General features: G+C 52.0%; 2 protein-coding genes and 1 long non-coding RNA gene across 11 annotated transcripts in view; 2 read left to right on the top strand and 1 right to left on the bottom strand.

Moving 5' to 3' along the window:
* C15H12orf43 (chromosome 15 C12orf43 homolog) overlaps positions 1–18,886 on the top strand; it is a 45,017-nt gene that overhangs the window by 7,971 nt on the left and 18,160 nt on the right. For all 6 annotated transcript variants that reach the window (XM_073223892.1, XM_037004310.2, XM_037004313.2 and 3 more), the window contains exon 6: positions 15,715–15,837. In XM_073223892.1, the coding sequence (XP_073079993.1) occupies positions 15,715–15,837 (123 nt within the window). The remainder of the gene's footprint in view (positions 1–15,714; positions 15,838–18,886) is intronic.
* Positions 2–18,881, bottom strand: HNF1A (HNF1 homeobox A). 4 transcript variants are annotated; one of them, XM_037004308.2, is made up of 11 exons: positions 11,612–11,747; positions 11,269–11,544; positions 8,303–8,570; positions 7,048–7,234; positions 6,376–6,617; positions 5,384–5,535; positions 5,068–5,269; positions 4,181–4,372; positions 2,904–3,025; positions 2,673–2,817; positions 2–1,377 (listed from the first exon to the last, which is right to left on the bottom strand). In XM_037004308.2, the coding sequence occupies exons 3-11, from the start codon at positions 8,451–8,453 to the stop codon at positions 1,250–1,252; spliced, it is 1,521 nt and encodes a 506-aa protein (XP_036860203.2). In that variant the 5' UTR covers positions 8,454–8,570; positions 11,269–11,544; positions 11,612–11,747; the 3' UTR covers positions 2–1,249. The 4 variants fall into 4 exon arrangements, with proteins under 4 accessions (XP_036860203.2, XP_017522851.1, XP_036860202.1 ...); XM_017667362.3 differs by lacking the exons at positions 8,303–8,570; positions 11,269–11,544 and adding an exon at positions 17,370–18,881 and having other exon boundaries at positions 11,580–11,779; XM_037004307.2 differs by lacking the exons at positions 8,303–8,570; positions 11,269–11,544 and adding an exon at positions 17,370–18,881 and having other exon boundaries at positions 5,128–5,269; positions 11,580–11,779.
* Positions 15,846–17,588, top strand: LOC140846631 (uncharacterized). The gene is made up of 2 exons (XR_012125955.1): positions 15,846–16,858; positions 17,375–17,588. It is a non-coding gene; the product is annotated as an uncharacterized lncRNA (long non-coding RNA).

Genomic DNA, 18,886 nt, shown 5'->3' with positions numbered 1-18,886 from the left:
GTTCCTCATTTACTTTACTTAAAGTTAAATACACATACAGGCTTGCCCTTAGCTGGCTGCAAGCTGCAAGGGGTGCTGGTTCTCCCGGCCTCTTCCCCAGGCCCAGGATGGAGGCAGTCCGTGAGCGGTTACCTGCAGCAGCCCGGAGGAGATGGGGTCACGGGAACCCTAGATGTGCGCAGCCGCCTGTCCTTCCCCGTGGTGCTCAGAGCCTCAGGCTTCTCAGGGTGGCTGTGACCCCCTGGAGCTTTCCCCTCCCTCAGCCAGGTGGGCTCCTAAGCTTCCAGGCATCAGTCCTGTCTGCACAGGTGGCTCCTCTCTCTCCTCCCCCTCAGCACCTCTGTTCTGCCAGTGTCTCAGGCCTTGCTGCCTTTTGGGCTTGGCAGCTTCTCTGAAATGGGGATTGTCTGCCGGGCCCCAGAGGCCAAAGGTACTGCTGTCCCACAGCCTCAGTTTAGCACCAGGTGCAGAGTCTCAAGGCTCCCGCAGGAGCAGGGACAACTTTCCCCACCAAGGGGCTTTCCGGTAGTGGCAAGATGTCAGGCTGGCGTCAGAAGGCGTGATGCTTGGGGGAACAAAAGTCCAAGGAAACGAGGTCATGGGGGCCAGGGAGAGGGAGGGCTCAGGATAAGGGAAGCTGGAAAGCTCTGCATGCCTTTGCTGTTAGCTTGAGCTTCCCCGGGGCCCTGACCCAGAGTAGCCGCTCAGGCAATGCTATGTGAGTGGGTGACATGTGGGTCAGTAGCTGGAAGGGGGACAGTGTAGAGTGGCCTAGTCAGGGCATAGGTGACTGTATGAGGCCATATTGAGCTAGGGCTTTTCTGAGAGCTCAGCCAGTCACAGCTGCACAGGCTTGTGTCCTAAGAAGTGGCTGCCAGGGTACCCTTCAGGGTCCCAGGGCTCTCCACGGGCCCAGGCTGGGGCACCAGAGTCCAAAGGCTGTCCGTTTCTGTTCCAAGTGACAAGATTTACCCTGAGCAGCAGGGACACTCCATCCTATGTCCTGCCAGGAGCAGGCTTTGCTTCCTAGTTCTGCACAGGCCCCTCTTGTGCATGGAAGCAACCTTCCCCAGGTTGGGGCTCAGATGCCTCCCTTTGTGGTGCTGGCAGAGCCAGGTGGGGACTGATGGGGTTCTCCAAGGGCAGCAGCCCCATGGCAGTAAAAGTCTTGCAGGCTCAGGTGTCCTCGTCACCCACCAAGCAGACATCCAGGCTCCAGGGCCTGGCCCCTGGGAGGCAGTTGCCAAGGTTACTGGGAGGAAGAGGCCATCTGCGTGGAGATGAAGGTCTCGATGACGCTGTGGTTGGGTGGCAGCAGGTGGCTGTGGCTGTGGTTGGAGTCGGAGCTCTGGTACACCACCAAACTGCTGGAAGGCACTGCGGAGGCCAGCGGAGCTGCTGACTGCCCGCCAAGCCCGCCCTGACCTCCCTGCCCTCCTGTCCCCGGGGGCACTTGAGACAGGGGAGGTAAGGCCTTGCCACCTGAATCACAGCAGATACCCAGAACCCCAAAGTCAAACCTCTACCCTTGGGTCTCAACCCCCAGCCTGACTCTGGGACACCCATGAAGTGGCCTCCTTGGGGCTTTTAGTGGGAACATTACAGAAGCTCTGGCGAGATGGCATGGTGTCAGCTGTATGCGCCACCTGGGCTAGGCTGCCATACCCTGTCATTGAACTGCACGCTAAACATTGCTGTGAAGGTATTTTGTAGATGTGGTTAACACCTGTAATCAGTTGACTTTAAGGCGATTTCCCTTGATAATGTGGGTGAGCCAATCAGTTGAAGGCCTGAAGAGCAAAAGCTGAAGTGTCTTGGAGAAGAAGGAGCTCTGCCTCGAGACCGCAGCATCAACTCCAGCCTCCGCCCCCAGCCTGCTGGCTGCTCTGCAGCTTTCAAACCCGCCAGCCTCACCATCGCAGGAGCCAGCTCCCTGTCCACCCCTACTGGTTCCATTTCAGGGAACCCTCACTGATTTGGACGGTTAAGACAATGGGCTTTGAGCTTGGACCTGGATTCAAGTCCTGGCCCGGCCACCTAGCAGCCGTCAAAATCAAGGACAAGTCCTTCACCTTGGGCGTCCTCTTTCTCATCTGTACAGTGCGGGTGATGCCACACCTCACCGGTGAAGTGTGGAGCCTTGACCACCGAGCCCTCAGGAGCTGTCACTGCAGCCCCTAGGGTTGCGTGGAGAACCCTGAGGCTCACAGAGTGGGAACAACTTGCCCAGAGTCACACGCTGAGCAAGTGGCCGCCTCAGGCCTCAAAGCCCAGCAGCCTGACTCCAGAGGGCCCGGCCTTCATGCTGACATTGCAGGGTGCAGATTCAGGCCATCAGGGGAGGAAAGTGAATGGGTCTGTGGAAGCCTCTGATTTTTAAGTGCTGGCAGTGAATTCAAAGAATGCTAAACCCTGAGTCAAACCAACCCATCCATCAGCCTCTTCTGGCCCACAGCCAGCTCAGGTTGCTCCTCACTAGTACCCTCTACTCCTCTTCCAATTGCAGCATCTTTTCCAACGGAGTCACTGAGCTGTTCCTACTGGGTAGGCCCATCTCCCTGTTCCTCACCCTTCTGGGCTCACTTCCAGAGAGCACAGGTGCCCTCCAACACCTGCTGCACACACCTTCCTCCCCAGTTGAGGGGAGGAGGGGGCAGAGAAAGGCCACTCACCGGTAGGGCTGGCGCTGAGCCGGTGGGCAGGCTGCAGATGCTGAATGCCAGCAGGGTCCTGGTTGGGGATGTGGATGGTGGTGGCCTGAGACACTGGCGTATGAAGTCCAGACTCGCTGGAGGCCTCAGTATCTGAGGTGAAGACCTGGCAAGACAGAACCCCCTCCTGAGCCCGCGGGGTGGGCTCTGGGAAGGGGACAAGGACAGGGCCAGGGCAGGGCCAGCCCTTACCTGTTTGGTGGGTGTGAGGCTGGCGAGGGCACTCAGGTTGGTAGTGTCGGTGATGAGCATGGTCTGTGGCAGCAGGCCTGTGTGCGTGTACTGGGCCACCTCAGGCTTGTGGCTGTAAAGGGCTGACCACGAGGGAGGAGAAAGGGGAACACAGACATGGCTCCCTGGGCCCTCTCCCAGGAGAGCCTCAAGCTGGGTGCTCCAGGGAAAGTAGAGCATGGGACCTAGCGAATGGCCTGGTGGGGCAGTGGTTGAGGACTGAGAACTGATTCCAAAACTGGGGGAGCTTCAGATACAGGGTTGGACCCTCTCTCCAACTACAGGGGCCACTCAGCCTGGCCTGGTGGACAGCAGTCTGGGGAGGCCAGAAACCCAAAGCCAGCTCCTTCTGTCACCTGGCAGGTGAGAAAAGTAATGGGAGGTGCAGGTGCTATTGTACTAGGTACAGGCCTCCAGGGAAAGGATGGCTGCCCCTGGTAGGGGGTAAGCAGGGCAGAGGGCAGCACATCTCCACCTGCAGGACACCTCTCCAAAACAGTCGGAAGTTTCACCCACAGCCCAGCCCACGAAATCGCACACAGACACCGGCAGAAAAACATAAACCACATAGTCTCACACTGTCTCAGATAATGCATGGCCACACCCACTCACACACACACACATACATGCCCTCAACCAAATATACAGATCCACAGGTCCACAGTCCTTCCTTCCCTATTCCAAATTCCATAAAGTTCTGAAAAAATAGCAGGTTTTGTAAAACTAGACCTAAAGCTCATTTGGTGGCAAAATCTGACCTGAACCAAATGTGAGATTATATTGGTCTAACCTACTTTGTGGAATGCTTCCTGTTGCCTGATGGCAAGGTGTTGCCCCAAACCCTGCTGGCAATGTTGACTAACATACGGTATATCCACCACACTACCTTGCTAAAGTGTGAGAAGTTGTGAATTTTGAAGTACATGTGGCCCCAAGGGCTTAAGAGAAAGGATCATGACCTGCACTCCCATATGTGAGTGTACACATGCAAACACAGATGAACACCCACATGCCCACTCACGGAAACACGTGCATGCACATGACCACACATATTCACACTCTGAAACATACTCTGGCCCAAAGACTCTCAGGTGAGCTCCCACTACCCTACCCCAGTCAGAGAAGCGCTCACACTTGTAGCAGACTCACAGCGAGACCGTGACAGCTGCTAGGCTGCCCTTTCTGGGGTCTCACATCCGGCCTCTCCCACCCCCCAGTGCGGGGCCAGGGGTACTCACCATGCGGGCTCTGCAGCTGGGCCATGGTAGCCATGAAGGGGCTCTGGCCCACGTGGCTCTGCATGGGGGACATAAGTGGCTGCTGGTAGGAAGGGGGCAGAGGCTGAGAGAATTGGACCGGCTGCAGGGTGGTTAGGCTGCTGCCCATGGTGTTGATGACCGGCACGCTCTGTGCCTGAGTGGAGGCCAAGCCTGGAGTGGGAGGAATGAGGGTCAGCCAGGCCTCCCATCACCTCCACCCCCAAGCCCTGCCCTGACCCCTTGGGGCCACCGTCTCTCCCTCCCAGAGTGAACAGGTGAGAGGAGGGGGACAGGTGGTTTAGGAAACACCATTGGACCAGGACCTGTCTCTCAATCCCATGGTCCTGGCAAGTCACTCCTCTTTCTGAGACTCTAGTTAATTATATGGGCAGATGTGTCAAACTAGACTCCCTGGTGCCCTGGGTTCCACACAGTGCAAAGGCCCTGTGGCTTAATTCCTTTCCTCTCTCCCAGCACCTCTCTTATATACTAAGTTTCTGCATAATGGTTCTGGCAAATAAAGTCTTTCCAGGCTTTAAGAGAAAAAAACCTAACATCTGGAAAACTTTGATCCCCCTTATCCTACTAGTTTCCCACAAATGTTTTACCTTCTAAGATACTATATAATTTCTGTGTAAAGGTTATTGTCTGCCTCCCCACTTGGGTTACTGAGGTTTTGGTCTGTTTGGTTCAGTCGTGCAGCACTGATGTAACAGTGCCTGGCACAGAGTAGACATTCCATAAATGTATGTGTATGAATGAATGAGTGAGTGAGTCTGTCCCCGTGGCTATTCCAACCCCTGGATTCTATGGGGGCCCTGTAAGACCCCCCACCCAGGAGCTCCCTCCCTCACCCACAAGCTTACCAATGACCAGGGTGGAGGCACCTGTGTTGGTGAACGTGGGGCCCAGGGAGGCAGGCTCACCAGGCCCAATGGCCATGACCCCAGGAAGGGAGGCCATGATGAGGTTCTGGGGTTGCTGGCTGAGGCCTGGGGATGTCTGTTCCAAGCTGTGCAGTGCTGTCAGGGTGCTGACAGGAGGCAGAGGACCTCCAGTTGCCGAGACCTTGGAGGAGAAAGCAAGCTGAGTCAGGGTGGGGCTCCGTACTATCTCTCTGGAGACCATTCCAGCCAGAATCTCCAAGCCAAGGGAAGTTGGGGTTGGAAGGGTCTTCCTCACCAGCTTGGCTTCAGTGCTGAGCAGGCTGTGACTGGGCTCCAGACCCGTGGGGGAAACTTGGTGCAAGGGTGCAGACACTGTCACCAAGGGGCCACTGCTGCTCGAGGACACTTCTACCGCCTCACTGGTTGCAGGCTGCCCATAGCGCACACCTAGAAAGGGAGTGGCATCCAGTCTCAGCACCCCACTTTCTTGCCCTCCATGACCTTTGTCACTCCAAACCACATCAGGTTGCTTAGGCCACTCACGCCAGCTTGCTTTATGCAGCCAGCAAACTTCACTCAAATATCGTCCTGCCAGGCCCTATGCTGGCTGCTTCCAACTCCTTGGGAGCAAGGGCTGCATTTTATTAGCTCCATGGTCCCCACTGCCTCGTGCTATACCTGACAGGTAGTAAGTGTGTAATAAAAGAAATTTGAACCAAAGTGAATTGAAGCTAATGAAATTAAACTGCAGTGAATAGAATGAACTAGAATTAGCTGAGTGAAAGTGAATCTAGTTGAACTGAACTTGAACTAGGTTGAGCATGATGGAACTGAGTTGAACTGAATCAAATCAAGTTGTATTGAATTGAGCTGAGCTATTCAGAATTTCCTTGAATTATGTTTACACAGAATTGGTTAAATGAATATTGGATTTGACTGAACTATACCAAACTTAAATGAACTAAGTTGGGTTATAATAAGTTGTACAGAATGGAACTGAATTGCATTGAACTAAAATGAATTGAGTTGACTTGATCTGTGAATAAATTGAAGTAACCCAAACCAAGTTAGGTTGGACTGGATGGAACAGAGTGGACGGGTCATGGAGTGGAGCGTGGAGTGGATAAGGCAGTGTAAACAGAGTGGAGTGGAGTGATAGGGAACCAAACTGAGGCACTAAGAGGTTTGGGTGGCTGCTGCCACTGGGGCAGTGCTCCCCAGCTTGCCCACCTACCTCCATGTCCCCTCTACCCAGTGTCCCAATCCCCCTGCCCAGATAGCACTCACCGTGGACCTTACTGGGGGAGAGGGCAGGTGGGGGCAGACCAGGAGAACTGTGAGCAGACAGCACAGGGCCTGGGCCTGGCCCCGGTGGTGGCCCACTGTATGTGTCCATGGCCAGCTTGTGCCGAAAGGCTTCTTCCTTGCGCCGATTGGCAAACCAGTTGTAGACACGCACCTCTGTGACAAGGTTGGAGCCCAGTCCCTGTGCTTGTGATGGTGACACCCCCCTCTGGATGCACTCTGCCCTGCAAAAACAGCCACTTGTGAGCCTCCAGGCCAGAGTCTCCAGGGCTAAAGGTTAGGGTTCTGAGAAGCAGGTTCTACCTGAGTGAGGCTGACAGATCTGGGTTCCAATCCCAGTTCTGCTGTGTGACCTTGAGCCAGTGACATAGCCTCTCACTCTCCATTCATACAGTGAGCAAAATAGCCATAGGGGCATAGTGAGGATAGATGAGATGAGCGGCCACTCAAGGGTTGCTCGGGTGGGTGGTAGGTGTGTGGGTGTGAGGAAGGGAGCTAGGTTCCAGACACAGAGTAGAAGTTGAATACTCCTGGGCCAGCGTAGGACCTCTCAGAACTGGGAGCCTCCTTCAGGACCCAGAGCCACCCTCCCCTGCCCCAGTCTTGTCCCAGCCCAGACCAAACCAGCTCTAATAACCCATCAGCCACTCTTACCTATTGCATTCCTCCACCAGTGCCTCTCGCTCCTCCTTGCTGGGGTTCTTCTGCCTCTCATAGGCCTGGAACAGGATCTGCTGGGATGCTGGGCCCCACTTAAAACGGTTCCTCCGCCCCTTCTTGGTTGGCAGCTCATCGCCTGTGGGCTCTTCGATCAGCCCACCCTGCCCTGCATGGGTGAACTCTGTAGGCACAGAGAGCAATAAGCAGGGAGACGGCTACTCCCACCTTCCCAAATCAGTTCATCTGACCACACTTCTGATTCTTTCTCATTCCCAGGGTGCTGGGCCAGTGGAGCTTACAGCTAGAACTCAGAAATCATCTAGTCCAGTAATGACAAACAGTGCACATTCCACCACTCTATTAACCTGTCCAAGGCAGACATCACTAATCAACCCCTGCACACTCTTCTACTGAGCCAAGATAAAATCTAACAATCCTTCTCAATAGAAGGCTCCAGGTAAGCATTAGTGTTTGCTCAGATTTGACACATTTGCTATCCTATTTTGCAAATGAGGAAGCTGAGGTTCAGGGAGGTTAAATATCTTTCCAGGGTAGCATAGTAGAGCAGAAACTTGAACCATATCTCCTAAGTAGGTTCAAAGCTTTTTCAACTTTCCAGACTTGGGGAAATGCAAGCGTTAGTCCACAGAGAAGACACCCAGTCAGGCCCAATCAGCTGGTTCCACTTTAATGGCACTATATTAGATTATCCCTGAGCAGGCTACCAAGGGAATGGGACAGACAAGTGCCAGGACATTTTTATGAAAAGGGAGGCAGGAAGATTCTAAGTCAAGGATAGAGCCACAGGAGTGACGCCACTGTCTGTGTGCCAAGAGGCGGAAGCATGCACCAGTGCTTTGGGGAAAGATGGGATTAGACCCACCAAAAATGAATCCTAGAAGCCACTAGAAACCCACCTGGCTCAGATTCTATCTCAGCAGCTGTGGCTTGAGTACCCACTCATACTGACACTCAGTTGGCCATTCTGCCTGGCAGGGGACTAGACCAATATCTGGAGCACAAGGCACTATGACTTGGACCAAAAGACTAAAATATTTTAGCTTTAAAAAATTACCACTAGGGCCATCAAAAACAAGGAAAAATCTAAGAAACTCACAAGCAAAAGGAACCTAAGGATACATGACAGTTAAGTGTAATATGTCCACAACTGTGGGATCCTGGCCAGAAAAAGGGTATTAGGAAAAACTGAGGAAATCTGAGTAAAGTATGGACTCCACTTAACAGATACCTGCTTGTGCCTGCACAGTGTCAATTTCTTCCTTCAGAAAGGCCACCGTTTGCTTCTTTAGTACCAGCACTCCGCTTCTCCAGCAGGGCCCACCTTTCCAGCCCCTCTGGTTGAGATGGGGTGACCTCATTCTGGCCAATAAAAACATCATATCCCCTTGGCCACTGTGACTTATTGGTGTGTTCACTGTTCTTTCAATAAATGGTGTTGGGTGGTCAGTTACACAGGAGAAAAATGGAATCTTGGTACCAGTAGCTCCATCTACAAACTGAGAGGAACAATAAAGGCCAAAGCAACGTGTAAAAAGAAAGAAGCTACCTCTCTACCTCACCCACACACAGAAATGCATTCCAGCTGGATCGCGGTTCTAAATGTGAAAAGCAGAATAAAACTATTAGGATAAAATAGAATTGAATATGTTCATGACCTTGAGTTAGACAAAGATTTCTTAAACAGGACACAAAAAGTGCTAACCATAAAGAAAAAAATTAAGACGTCCTGCTCATCAAAATATATGATTTAGAGCATATAAGGCAAACCTCAGTATAGGAGAATATATTTGCAGTACCAATATTTGAAAAAGGACTTTTGGTCAGGGTATAGTTTTTAAAACTCCTACAGATCAGTAAGAATAAAGCAGACAACCTAAAAGAAAAATGGGTGATCTCCTTGAGGATCTCCAAATGCCCAATAACTGTATAAAAAGGTACTCAACCTAAAGAGTCATCAAAGGAAATAGAAATTAAAACCACAGTGCCACCACCACATGTCCATCATAGCTAAAATGAAAAGTACTGACATGATCAAGGGTTGGCAAAGATGCGCAGCACCTGGAATGCTCAAACCCTGCTGGTGGGAGTATAAATTGATAGCTGTTGAATTTATGTATACTATTTGATTCACCAATTCCACACCCAACAGAAATGTATGTACACAATTAGCAAAAGACATGTGTTACAAAGTTTATAGCAAATGTTCAAAATAGCAAAACTCAGAAGCAATCCAAATGTCCATCAAAAGAGAAAGAATAAGTACATTGATTGCATTTGCATGATGGAGAATTCATACTCAGCAATGAGAAAAGCCAGTCCACAACATGGAACCACACAGATGAATCCCACAACTAAATGTTAAATGAAAGAAGGCACTGTATGATTCAATTTATACAAACTTGAGAAACAGCCATAATTGCCCTACAGTCCTAGAAGTCAGGATAGTAATTATTCTTGCTGGGATGAGGGGAGTTTCTGGGGAGCTGATAATGGACTATATTTTACCTGATTGGTAGTTACATTGGTGTGTTCACTTTGTGAAATTTCATTGAGCTGTACATTTGTGTACTTTTCATATGTTAGACTTTATTTATGATTTTATATATATATTTTTAAGTCATTCCATTGGAAAAGGCTGAAGAGATGCTTTTTTCCCTCTGAGCTGGTACCATGGCAGTCCAGAGGGCCCAGGGGCTATCTTTGCCATCTGAACAGAGCATACCTGAGAATGAAGCCAACAGAAGAAAACAGGAGCCAAGAGATCCTGGATCCAGCCATGCCTGAAGCAGCCCTGCACTCCTCACATTCATGAGCCAATCAATTCCTTTTTAGCTTACATCAGTTTGAGTTAGGGTTCTGTCCTGTGTTACCCAAAAAGTCCTAATACTTCAGTCCTATCTTGCATGCTGTGCATCTGAAATTCTCCAGTGTCTCCTTTAAAGTCAAAACATTCTCTGGGGAAGCTCTATTTGGGTCACAGTTTGCTTCTTTAGTCCCAGCTCTAGGCTGAAATCCTTGATTACATTTCTAACAGTTCTTTCAACAAAATATAGGCATTTATTTAATACTGTAAAATTTCTTCCAGCGATGGTTTGGAGGAAAGACAATCCTCTCAGAAGCTAAACCTAGTTCTAACAAATTTTTCAAAATAAGTCAGTACAAAATGCACACTTTTTTCTGAGCATGTTCCATAGTACAATAGGGAGTGAATATCTCAACAACTGGAGTGAGGACTAGATATAGAGTAAGGATTAGAGATGTCTGTTGTGTAGATTTTGTTTTCAGTAGTGACTTTTACTATTAGTGGGAGTGTAAACTGTCACCATGTCTTTGTAAGAAACTATGGGAATATCTCTCAAAGATTTTAAAGTACTTACTCTGTGACCCAGCATCCCACCTCTAGGAACCTCTACAAACACACTCACATATGAGCACAAATAAACACAAAGGATGTTCTTGGAAAAAGTTGGTTATAATGGAAGATTGGAAAAACCCTAAAAGTCCTTTGGTAGGTGGCCAGTTAAACAAATAACTGTACCTCCAAATAATAGAATAACTAGCAGCCCTTTAGAGAGCAGAGGAAAATACATTTGTTATATAGTGCTGGCATATGCATAAGATATCTCTGGCAGGATACATATGAGAATGAGACTGAGAATTCCAATGGCTGCTTTAGGAGAAAGACACCTCATTTTTACTATAAACTCTATTTTCTCCTATTTTTCTAAATCAAGTGTGTATTGCCTTTTTAAAAAACTGACTAATTAATAAAATTAATTAACACCCCCCCCCAATTTTTTTTACATATAGAAAGACTCAGAAGTATGAGAGCATACTTCAGATTTTGTAGTGTGTGAGGCCTAAGGAAGCCCACCACTCCCTAAATAACAGTATACCCGGGTCTTCCAGAGTTTGCTATGGAGGATTCGCAGAGCATGTACCTTGCCTCTGAGCCTTTACTCATGCTGTTCCTTCCATCTGAAACACCCTTCCCTGCATCTCCTTGGATCGAAATTCCCCTCACACTTTAAGACTTAGTTAAAAGGTCATACTTCTACTGTGATCCTTCCAGACACCCTGCCTCCCCGAGGAAGAATAGGTTACTCTCTCCTCCTCCAGCTCAATACTCCGAAATAATCTATGTAGTCCTCTGCACTGGGCCTGGCACACAGTGAGTGCTCCATAAATACTCACTATTATTGTTGTTATCACGTTATAACACACGACTCACTGTATCATAACGATACAGTCTCCTGCTTCCCCTCTACACAGAAGTTCTTAGAAGGCAGGAACCAACTTATCCATCTTGGAGCCCAGGACCAACCCTCCTCTCCTGCTCCAGAGGGCCTTGCACAGAATAAGTAATAAATGCTGGTTGAATCTGCTGACTTCCCTTCCGTCTGCCAGTCCGAGTAATGGGGTTTTCGAAGCTTGCAGCTCCCATCCTCAAGCGGCAGAGAATCCCAGGCCCTGCCAGGGAAGACAGGGCTGCGGTCATTACTTACGCTGGGCCACCTCTCGCTGCTTGCGGACGTACCAGGTGTACAGGGCGGCTCGCTTCTGTGTCTTCATGGGGGTGCCCTTGTTGAGGTGCTGGGACAGGTGGGACTGGTTGAGGCCGGTGGTGTCGACCACCTCCCGCTGCGGGATATTGTGCTGCTGCAGGTAGGACTTGACCATCTTCGCCACGCGCCATGGGTCCTCCCTGGGAGGAGGGCAAGGACACCGCTGCTCAGCAGGGGTGCGGGAAGGGCTGGAGGTCCTGGGGGCTAGGAGCCCTGTCGGCCGTGGGGGTGGGGATCATGGGCAAAAGCAGCAAGGAGCCTGGGACCTGCACTTGGATTCAGGGGCAGAGAGGTGTGGGACCTCATGCCCGGACACAGGGCCACAGACGCATGAACACGGGGACAGAGACTCGTGGACATGTTGCTTGCCACAGCAAAAGACTGGAAACAGCCTAAGTGTCCAGCAAAAGGGCCCTGAATAACTAAACTGTGGTGTTTGGGTTGACTGAACCGTAGAAGTCCAGTGAAGAAGCTCTGTGTGCGCCCAGAGGGAAGAGTTATCTGATAGGGTTGCTGAGCTACTATTGGTGTAAAAGTGGCATAAAAGAATATTTCTACTTATTGGCCTCTGTTCACGTGCGATAACGGAAGGACGACACCGATTGCCTCAAGGTGGGCGTGGGCTGCTGCGGACAGGAGGACAGGGACATTGTTCTCTTGCTTCTTGTACTTTTAAAATTATGTACAGCATTATGATGTTATATAATCTGCTATATATGCATATTTATACTTAAAACTGAACTGTACAAAATGAAAAGCAAATAACCCCCCAGCGCTCTGCAGCCCACCGCCCACTGCTTCCCCCCCTAGTACTTCTCTCCTTCACGTAGGACCGGCCTTGCCTGCCCCCTGGACAGTGCCCTTTTCTGCAAGGGCACGGAGCCTTCCAGCAGCTTTGGCTCTGTGACTTTCTCCTTTTTTATCAGCATATTCCCGTACTGGCACGGAGGAACCGGTGGGAACAGATTCATTTCAATCTGTCAGCAGGCAGTACAGCCAAGTCCCATTTTTGTAAATCTGATAGCTGTGAGATGTAGTGTTTCTTGACTGTTTCTTATGAGTCAGGCCTCTAAAGGCTGGTCATTTAAACCTTACAATAACCCTAGGAAACAGGTACTATTCATATGCCCATTTCCCAGGTGAAAAGTTGAGGCTCAGAAAAGTGACCCAGCTGGGGCTCCAGAACATTTCACTTTGCCCACACCCCCCAGGCCTCTCCCTGAACTCCTCTCTTCTGCTTTCAGGGGCTCCTGGGATCCTCTCTTCTCTACCTCACCTGCTCCCTGGGTGCCAGGCACAGCTAGGAAGGAAGGGCAGGACAAAGTCCAGCCTTGTGCTTCGTGGCAAACATGTTTATCTGATTCTGGGGCTGGGCTGCCTCCCTCCTCCCCCGACTGCAATCATCAACCTCCTGAGGAAGCCTCCCTCCCTCCCTTCTCTCTTCCCCAGAAAGAATGAGCTCAGTCTTCTTTTCACAGGGCTTCACCAGGCTCAAACTAAAGATTGACTATCTGTCAGTGTCCATGTGAATCCACATGTCTCTGTCCTTGGCTCTCTCTCTCCTGTCTCTGTCTCTCTGTCCCTTTCACACACACACACACACACACTCAGTCTCCAAGAACTTCTTTTTAGGACAGTTTCCTCCAACTCAAGAATTAAGAGGCTGGATCTCCAGATATCTCCTATTTTCATTCTAATGGGTTGGAGAGTCAAACCAACCTGGGCTCAAATCCCACCACTGTGACCTAGCTCTGATGTGTGCATGCGCACAGCAACTCTGTAACACAGTGGTAAACCCATGCCTGCCTTCCAGGGCTACTGGGAGACCTGAATGACCTTGAAATGGGGGTGAGACACTTAACACAGAGCCTGGCACAGAGTAAGTGCTCAGCAAGTAGAGTGATTTGTTTCATCATCATCATTGTCATGGCCAACAGTGCAGTCCTGGACCCCCAGCCCCAGAGCAGAAGGATGAAGGTCCAGGAGCGGTGTGGATCTGTCCACCTCTCCCACCTCCCACCTCCTACCGGTTCTGGAGTCAATCTGAGATTCAAGGCTTTGGGCCTTTCGCTTGCTGGCCCCTGCGGTTGCAGTGGGTCCAAGGTGGTGGAGCTGGGAGACCAGCCTATTGGGCGACTCATCTGAAGGGGAGCTGGGCTCTCAGTGTGGGGCCTTCGGATCTCAGTTGGAATCCCTGCCCTGTCATTCTATCTGGGTGGCCTTGGAAAATAAGTTGCTGAACTTCCATGTACCTCAGTTTCCTCATCTGTGATCTGGGGCTAATAATGTTTCATAGGTTGTCAGGAGGAGAAGACAAGCTCATGCATTTGCAAGCCCTTCGTGAGCTCTAGAGTGCTCCGTGGAAGTGGGTTGATGGAGAAGGTACCAACAAAGAACGTCTCACGGGGAGAAAAAGGGAGATGAACGGACCAAGGAAGGGCATGCAGCCTCACGAGGGCCATGCAGGGTGGGATTAGGAGGACCTGCATCCAAGTCCTGGCCTGACTATGTAAACGTTACCTTGGGCAAGTCACTTTGCCTCTCTGAGCCTTAGTTTGCTTGTGTGTAAAATGGGACTGGTAATAATAGCAACATTTATTGCACTTACATGCATTTAACCCTGTGGGTTGTTATCATCTCTGCCTTGCACAGGCAAAGGGCTCAGAGAGGAGCAATCACCTGCCCAAGTGAGAGTGGGGCAGAGCTGGGGTTTGAACCCAGTCAGGCTGGCCTCAGTTAGATTGTCCTGCTTCTGCCAGTGTCTCTCTGGGTCTCATGCCCCAGTGCTGCCCAATGGAGAGGATCACAGACCCTCAGGGTTGAGGTTTGAGCTGCTCAGGGACAGGGAAGAACTAGGAGGACACCCAGGAAGGTGTTCTCAGTACAAGTAGCCTCCTCCCCTGGCCACAACAGCAGATGTCCCCAGAGCCTCAGAGAATCCTAGTCACTCACTCATTCATGCTGTCTCTCAGCTGCTGGGCTGGATATTAGGGGTATGAGTAGCAAAGAAGGCCACACAGGCCCTGCCCTTACAGAGCTTCTATTTTCATGATGGGAGATAGAAACCAACAGACAGATAAATAAGATAATCATAAGTAATGACAAGGGACAGGAGAAAGTTATGGAAGGTAGTGGGAGAGTGAGTGACTGTGGGGGGGCCTCCCTTTAGATGGGAGCAGTTGGGGAGGGTCCCCCTGAGGAGGTGCCATTTGAGCAAAAGGAGGAGAAGGAACCAGCCATGGGAAGATCTGAAAAGAGGGTTCCAGGCAGAAGAACAACACATGCAAAGGCCCTGAGGTGGGAATCAACAAAGTCAGTGTGACTGGAGGAAAGTGAGAAGAGGAGAGACGTCCCTCAGAAAGAGGCCAGAGAACCAGGGCAGGGAGCTGGAATTGTATTTGTTGTCCAGGTAGCAAAACTGAGGTAGGAGGTGATGAGCCTTGCCCAAGGTCACACAGTGAACTAAGGATGGAGATCTGGGGGAAGAGCTCACGATCCTGCTGCGGCCTCAGGCAAGGGGCCCCTGGGGGAGGTCTGGGACCCAGGGCCCACGCCTGCCTCTTCCCAGACCATCTTCTCTGGAGACGTGGCTTCCACTGGAGTCCTGCCCCTGCACCATCCTTTCCAGCCTCAACCTCCCTCCCTAACCAGGTCTTCATCAGGGGTCCCCCACCTGACCCCTTCCTGTGCCCTGAGGCTAGAGGCCCCCCTTCTTTTCCTCGGGGCGTTTTCAGGTCCCTTTTGTTACCTGAACAATAAGTAACCCAGGTAGTTAGTTATAAACTCCGCAGGAACAAGGAGCTGGTTGATAATTTATAGCAACATCTCAAATTTAAATGGAAAGTAAATAGCATGCTGTTAGCATTAAAGAAAACCCAATCGGGCAGGTGGGAAGCACTTCAGCCTCCTTTCAGCTTGGGGTGCCTCACTCTCTCCCCAAACCCTTCTCCCAGCTGGGTGTGAGCCCCTCTGCCCTCCGTCGCCTCTGCTCCACTCTGCTCAACTCAACTTCTCCACGCGCCTCTCCATTCTCCCCATTCCCCTCTCTTCCTCCATGGCTCCCCTCTTCCCTCAGCTTCCAGAAGTGCCCCAGGGAGCACTGTGACCTCTGCTCCCTGCTCAAGTGCTGTGGATCAAGCGTCCCCCACCACCACCACCCCGCCAAGGGGCTGCTGATCAAGAGGCCCCACACAGCCAGGTAAGAAAGATGCCTGGCACCCCCTGCTCCCGCGCCCGCTGAAAGCCCCCCGTCCCTTCTGGGGCCCTGAGCAGCTCTGGCCCGGCCCCACCCTGTCCGGGCTGCCTTTGCCCTCCAGCTGGCAATGCCTGACTTTTTGCCCCTCCCCTGCAGCCCAGCAGGGGCCCTTTGCCCTCCTCCTCCTGCCAAGTCAGGGGCCCTGGCTGCTCTCCTGCCCCCTGCCCAGGCCCTCTCAAGGCCTGGCGGGCCCTGAGGGCTCCCTGAGGCGGGGACCCAGCCCTCCCCCACCCCAAGATGGGATCAGGGCCTTGGACAGAGCGATAGCCCCCTAGAGAGGGTCTTTGGGACTCTTCCTTAGACGCCCCCAGCCACCCCAGCCAGCCCCTGGCCCCTAGTTATGGTGCGTAAGAGCACTACACAGAGTGGGTGTGGAGTCCCCGCTGGGCGGCCATGGTCAAGCTACTACCCTTCTCTGAACCTGTTTCCTCATCTGTGAAACAGTTATCCAGAGCTCCTTCCCAGGATTTATCTCAACATTATCCAAAATTATACATGTGAAATGGCAACATAGCACCTGGCTGTTAGGCTGAAGGTTGCAGAGAATTGGGGAAGGGGCAGTCCCTGCAGCCCCCAGCCACACCCCCCAAACCCCCACCCCGCCCTCCTCACACCCCACCCCTGACCCCGCTGGGTGGGAAGTTGGTTGGCCCAGGCCTCCCCAGGCCACCATCCCTACAAGTTAATGATCACAGACCTTATCAGAGCCTTTAGCCCATTTATAAATTTATAAAACAAAAGAGAAATAATAAAGCCTATGGGTAATTAGTAACCAGATCAACTCTGCTGAGGAGAGGGGAGGCATCAGCTCAGACCCACCCAGTTCTCTGGGATATGGGGAGCCAGCCATGCATGGGGGTACACAACGGGGAGGTTTCCAAAGGCGCCTGCTGGTAAGGCAGGAAGGCCTGAGGCTGAGCAGGAAAGGGGAGAAGCTCCTGCCCCAAGGCTACATCTCCCTCAGGTAAGAAAGACCTGGGCTTTCCTGGATGAATGCTTGAGTCCCTGGGCAGTCAGGAGATCCCCCCAAACACCCCCAGTCAGGTCCCCCTCCCCAAAGTGCTTTGCGGCCCCAGAGCCTGTGATCTGAGTGCTTATCAGGGAAGTTAGGGTTTGGGGAGTAGAAATAGGGTGGCTGACAATCCGCACCGCCTCTGGTTCTTCAGGCCCTTGACTTGTGACTCTCCCGCTTTGTCCCCATCTCGGAGCACCCCTGGCCCATGTCCCCACTTCCCGAGCGCTGGGCTGAACACCTTGGCTCATGGGGACTCAGGACTCTGCAGAAGGCCAGGTCGGGGGCTGGAGGCTCCTGAGCAAGGACACCCCTGCGCTCTTGTGGGCCCTGGCCCTCTTCCCGACAGCCAGGCTAAAGGCCACAGCTCATGGGACTCTGGCCTCAGAAGAAGGCTCATTAGGAGTTAAGGGTGTGCCCCTTTGGGCTTCCTGGGAGCTGGGGACAGACAAGGGGTCCTTACTGCAGCAGGCTCTCCACCACGGCTTTCTGGTGGGCTGCCTCCTCGGGGCTGAGGTTCTCGAGCTCTTTGAGGATGGGCGGCGTGAAGTCTTCCCCATCGTCGTCGGTCTCGTCCTCCGAGCACCTTGTCTCCCCAAGCCCATTGGGCAGCTCGGCCAGCTCCCCTCGACTGCTGCCACAGGACTCCCCCTTGTCCAGGGGGCCATCTCCAGCCAGCAGGTAGGGCCCCGGCTCACCCAAGGCCTGGATCAGCGCCTCTTTGCTCAGGCCCGACTCGAGCAGGGCCGCCAGGAGCTCCGTCTGCAGCTGGCTCAGTTTAGAAACCATGGCTCCAGTATCAGTGGGCCACGCGGCCTGCGGCCACAAAATTGGCCACCTCCCGTGCCGCGTGGGGCTGTCTACTTGCCAGCCGGCCAGCAGGCGGGCACAAATCAGGCCCCTTGCACCCACTGCTCCCCCAAACCCCACTAGCCAAGCCCTATGGGCACCCCCAACCCCCAACCCTGGCCCCAGCGGCCACTGAATCAGGGCCCCTGCCCGCTCTGTTTACATTGGAGCTGGGGAAATTCTCCAAGGTTCATATTTATCCGTGTGCTTAGCAAAGGGACTGAACTTTGGACTTCAGCCCTGCAAAGTGCAGGCCTCATGGCAGCGCAGAGGGACAGGGAGCCACAGCCTTCAATGGGAGTGAGCCACACAGAGGGTGGGGGAGGCGGCAGTGGGGGGCCCAGGGCAGCTGGGGTGGAAGGTGCTGGGAGCCTAGGAGGCCTTTGCATGAGCAGCGTTGGGTTCCACCCCAGGGACCTTGAAGAGGGTCAGGCAGAGGCAGGAGAGCTTAGGAACAGAAGCACAGGGGAGTTCTAGGGAGGTGGGTGCACAATTCTCAAGGGCAGGGCTTGGTGACATCCATTTGGGGACCCAACACCCAACACCAGCCCTCCTCATAGAAACATGTTGACTTAAGTCTGCTGTGTGCTGTTCTGGATGTTACCGCATTGTTTCCCTAACAGCTGTCAGTAGGTCTGGGGAATATCCCCATTTCACAGAAAGGGAAACTGAGGCTCTGAGGGTAAGCAACTTGCCCGCCGTCACACAGCTAGCCAGGGCCAAGACTTGCTGGTGGGAACAGGGTGAGGCCAGTCAGGCATTTGACTGAGGTGCAAATTTTAAGGGAGTGCCAAAACTCTGTAATCAAGAAAAATGGTACTTGTATGCAATATATTAAAACATCAAAATTAATGCAAAACCCAAAAGAATCAACATCATGTCCACATGAAAATTTGCATGTGAGTGTTCATAGCGGCATTATTCACAATAACCAAAAAATGGAAAACACATAAATACCCATCAACGGATGAATGGGTAAATAAAACATGGTGTATCCATGAAATGGTACATTATTCAGCTGTAAAAAGGAATGAAGTACTGACATGTGCTACAACATGGGTGGCCCCTGAAGACGTGATGCTGAGTGAAGAAGCCAGACACAAAGGCCACCTATTGTATGATTCCATTTAC

Source organism: Manis javanica, chromosome 15, assembly GCF_040802235.1.
Source record: "Manis javanica isolate MJ-LG chromosome 15, MJ_LKY, whole genome shotgun sequence".
In the NCBI taxonomy this organism is placed as follows: domain Eukaryota; kingdom Metazoa; phylum Chordata; class Mammalia; order Pholidota; family Manidae; genus Manis; species Manis javanica.
Note: the sequence above shows the minus strand (reverse complement) of the source record. Positions and strands in the feature narration are given on the sequence as shown.

Excerpts from the sequence above, each read along its gene's own strand:
- HNF1A (XM_017667362.3), bottom strand. The coding sequence starts at position 17,695 with ATGGTTTCTAAACTGAGCCAGCTGCAGACGGAGCTCCTGGCGGCCCTG. Across the intron at positions 7,235-11,579 it reads GCAGCGAGAGGTGGCCCAGC|AGTTCACCCATGCAGGGCAG; the intron begins GTAAGTAATGAC and ends CTGTGCCTACAG. Across the intron at positions 5,536-6,375 it reads CTCCCCCAGTAAGGTCCACG|GTGTGCGCTATGGGCAGCCT; the intron begins GTGAGTGCTATC and ends CTCCCTTTCTAG.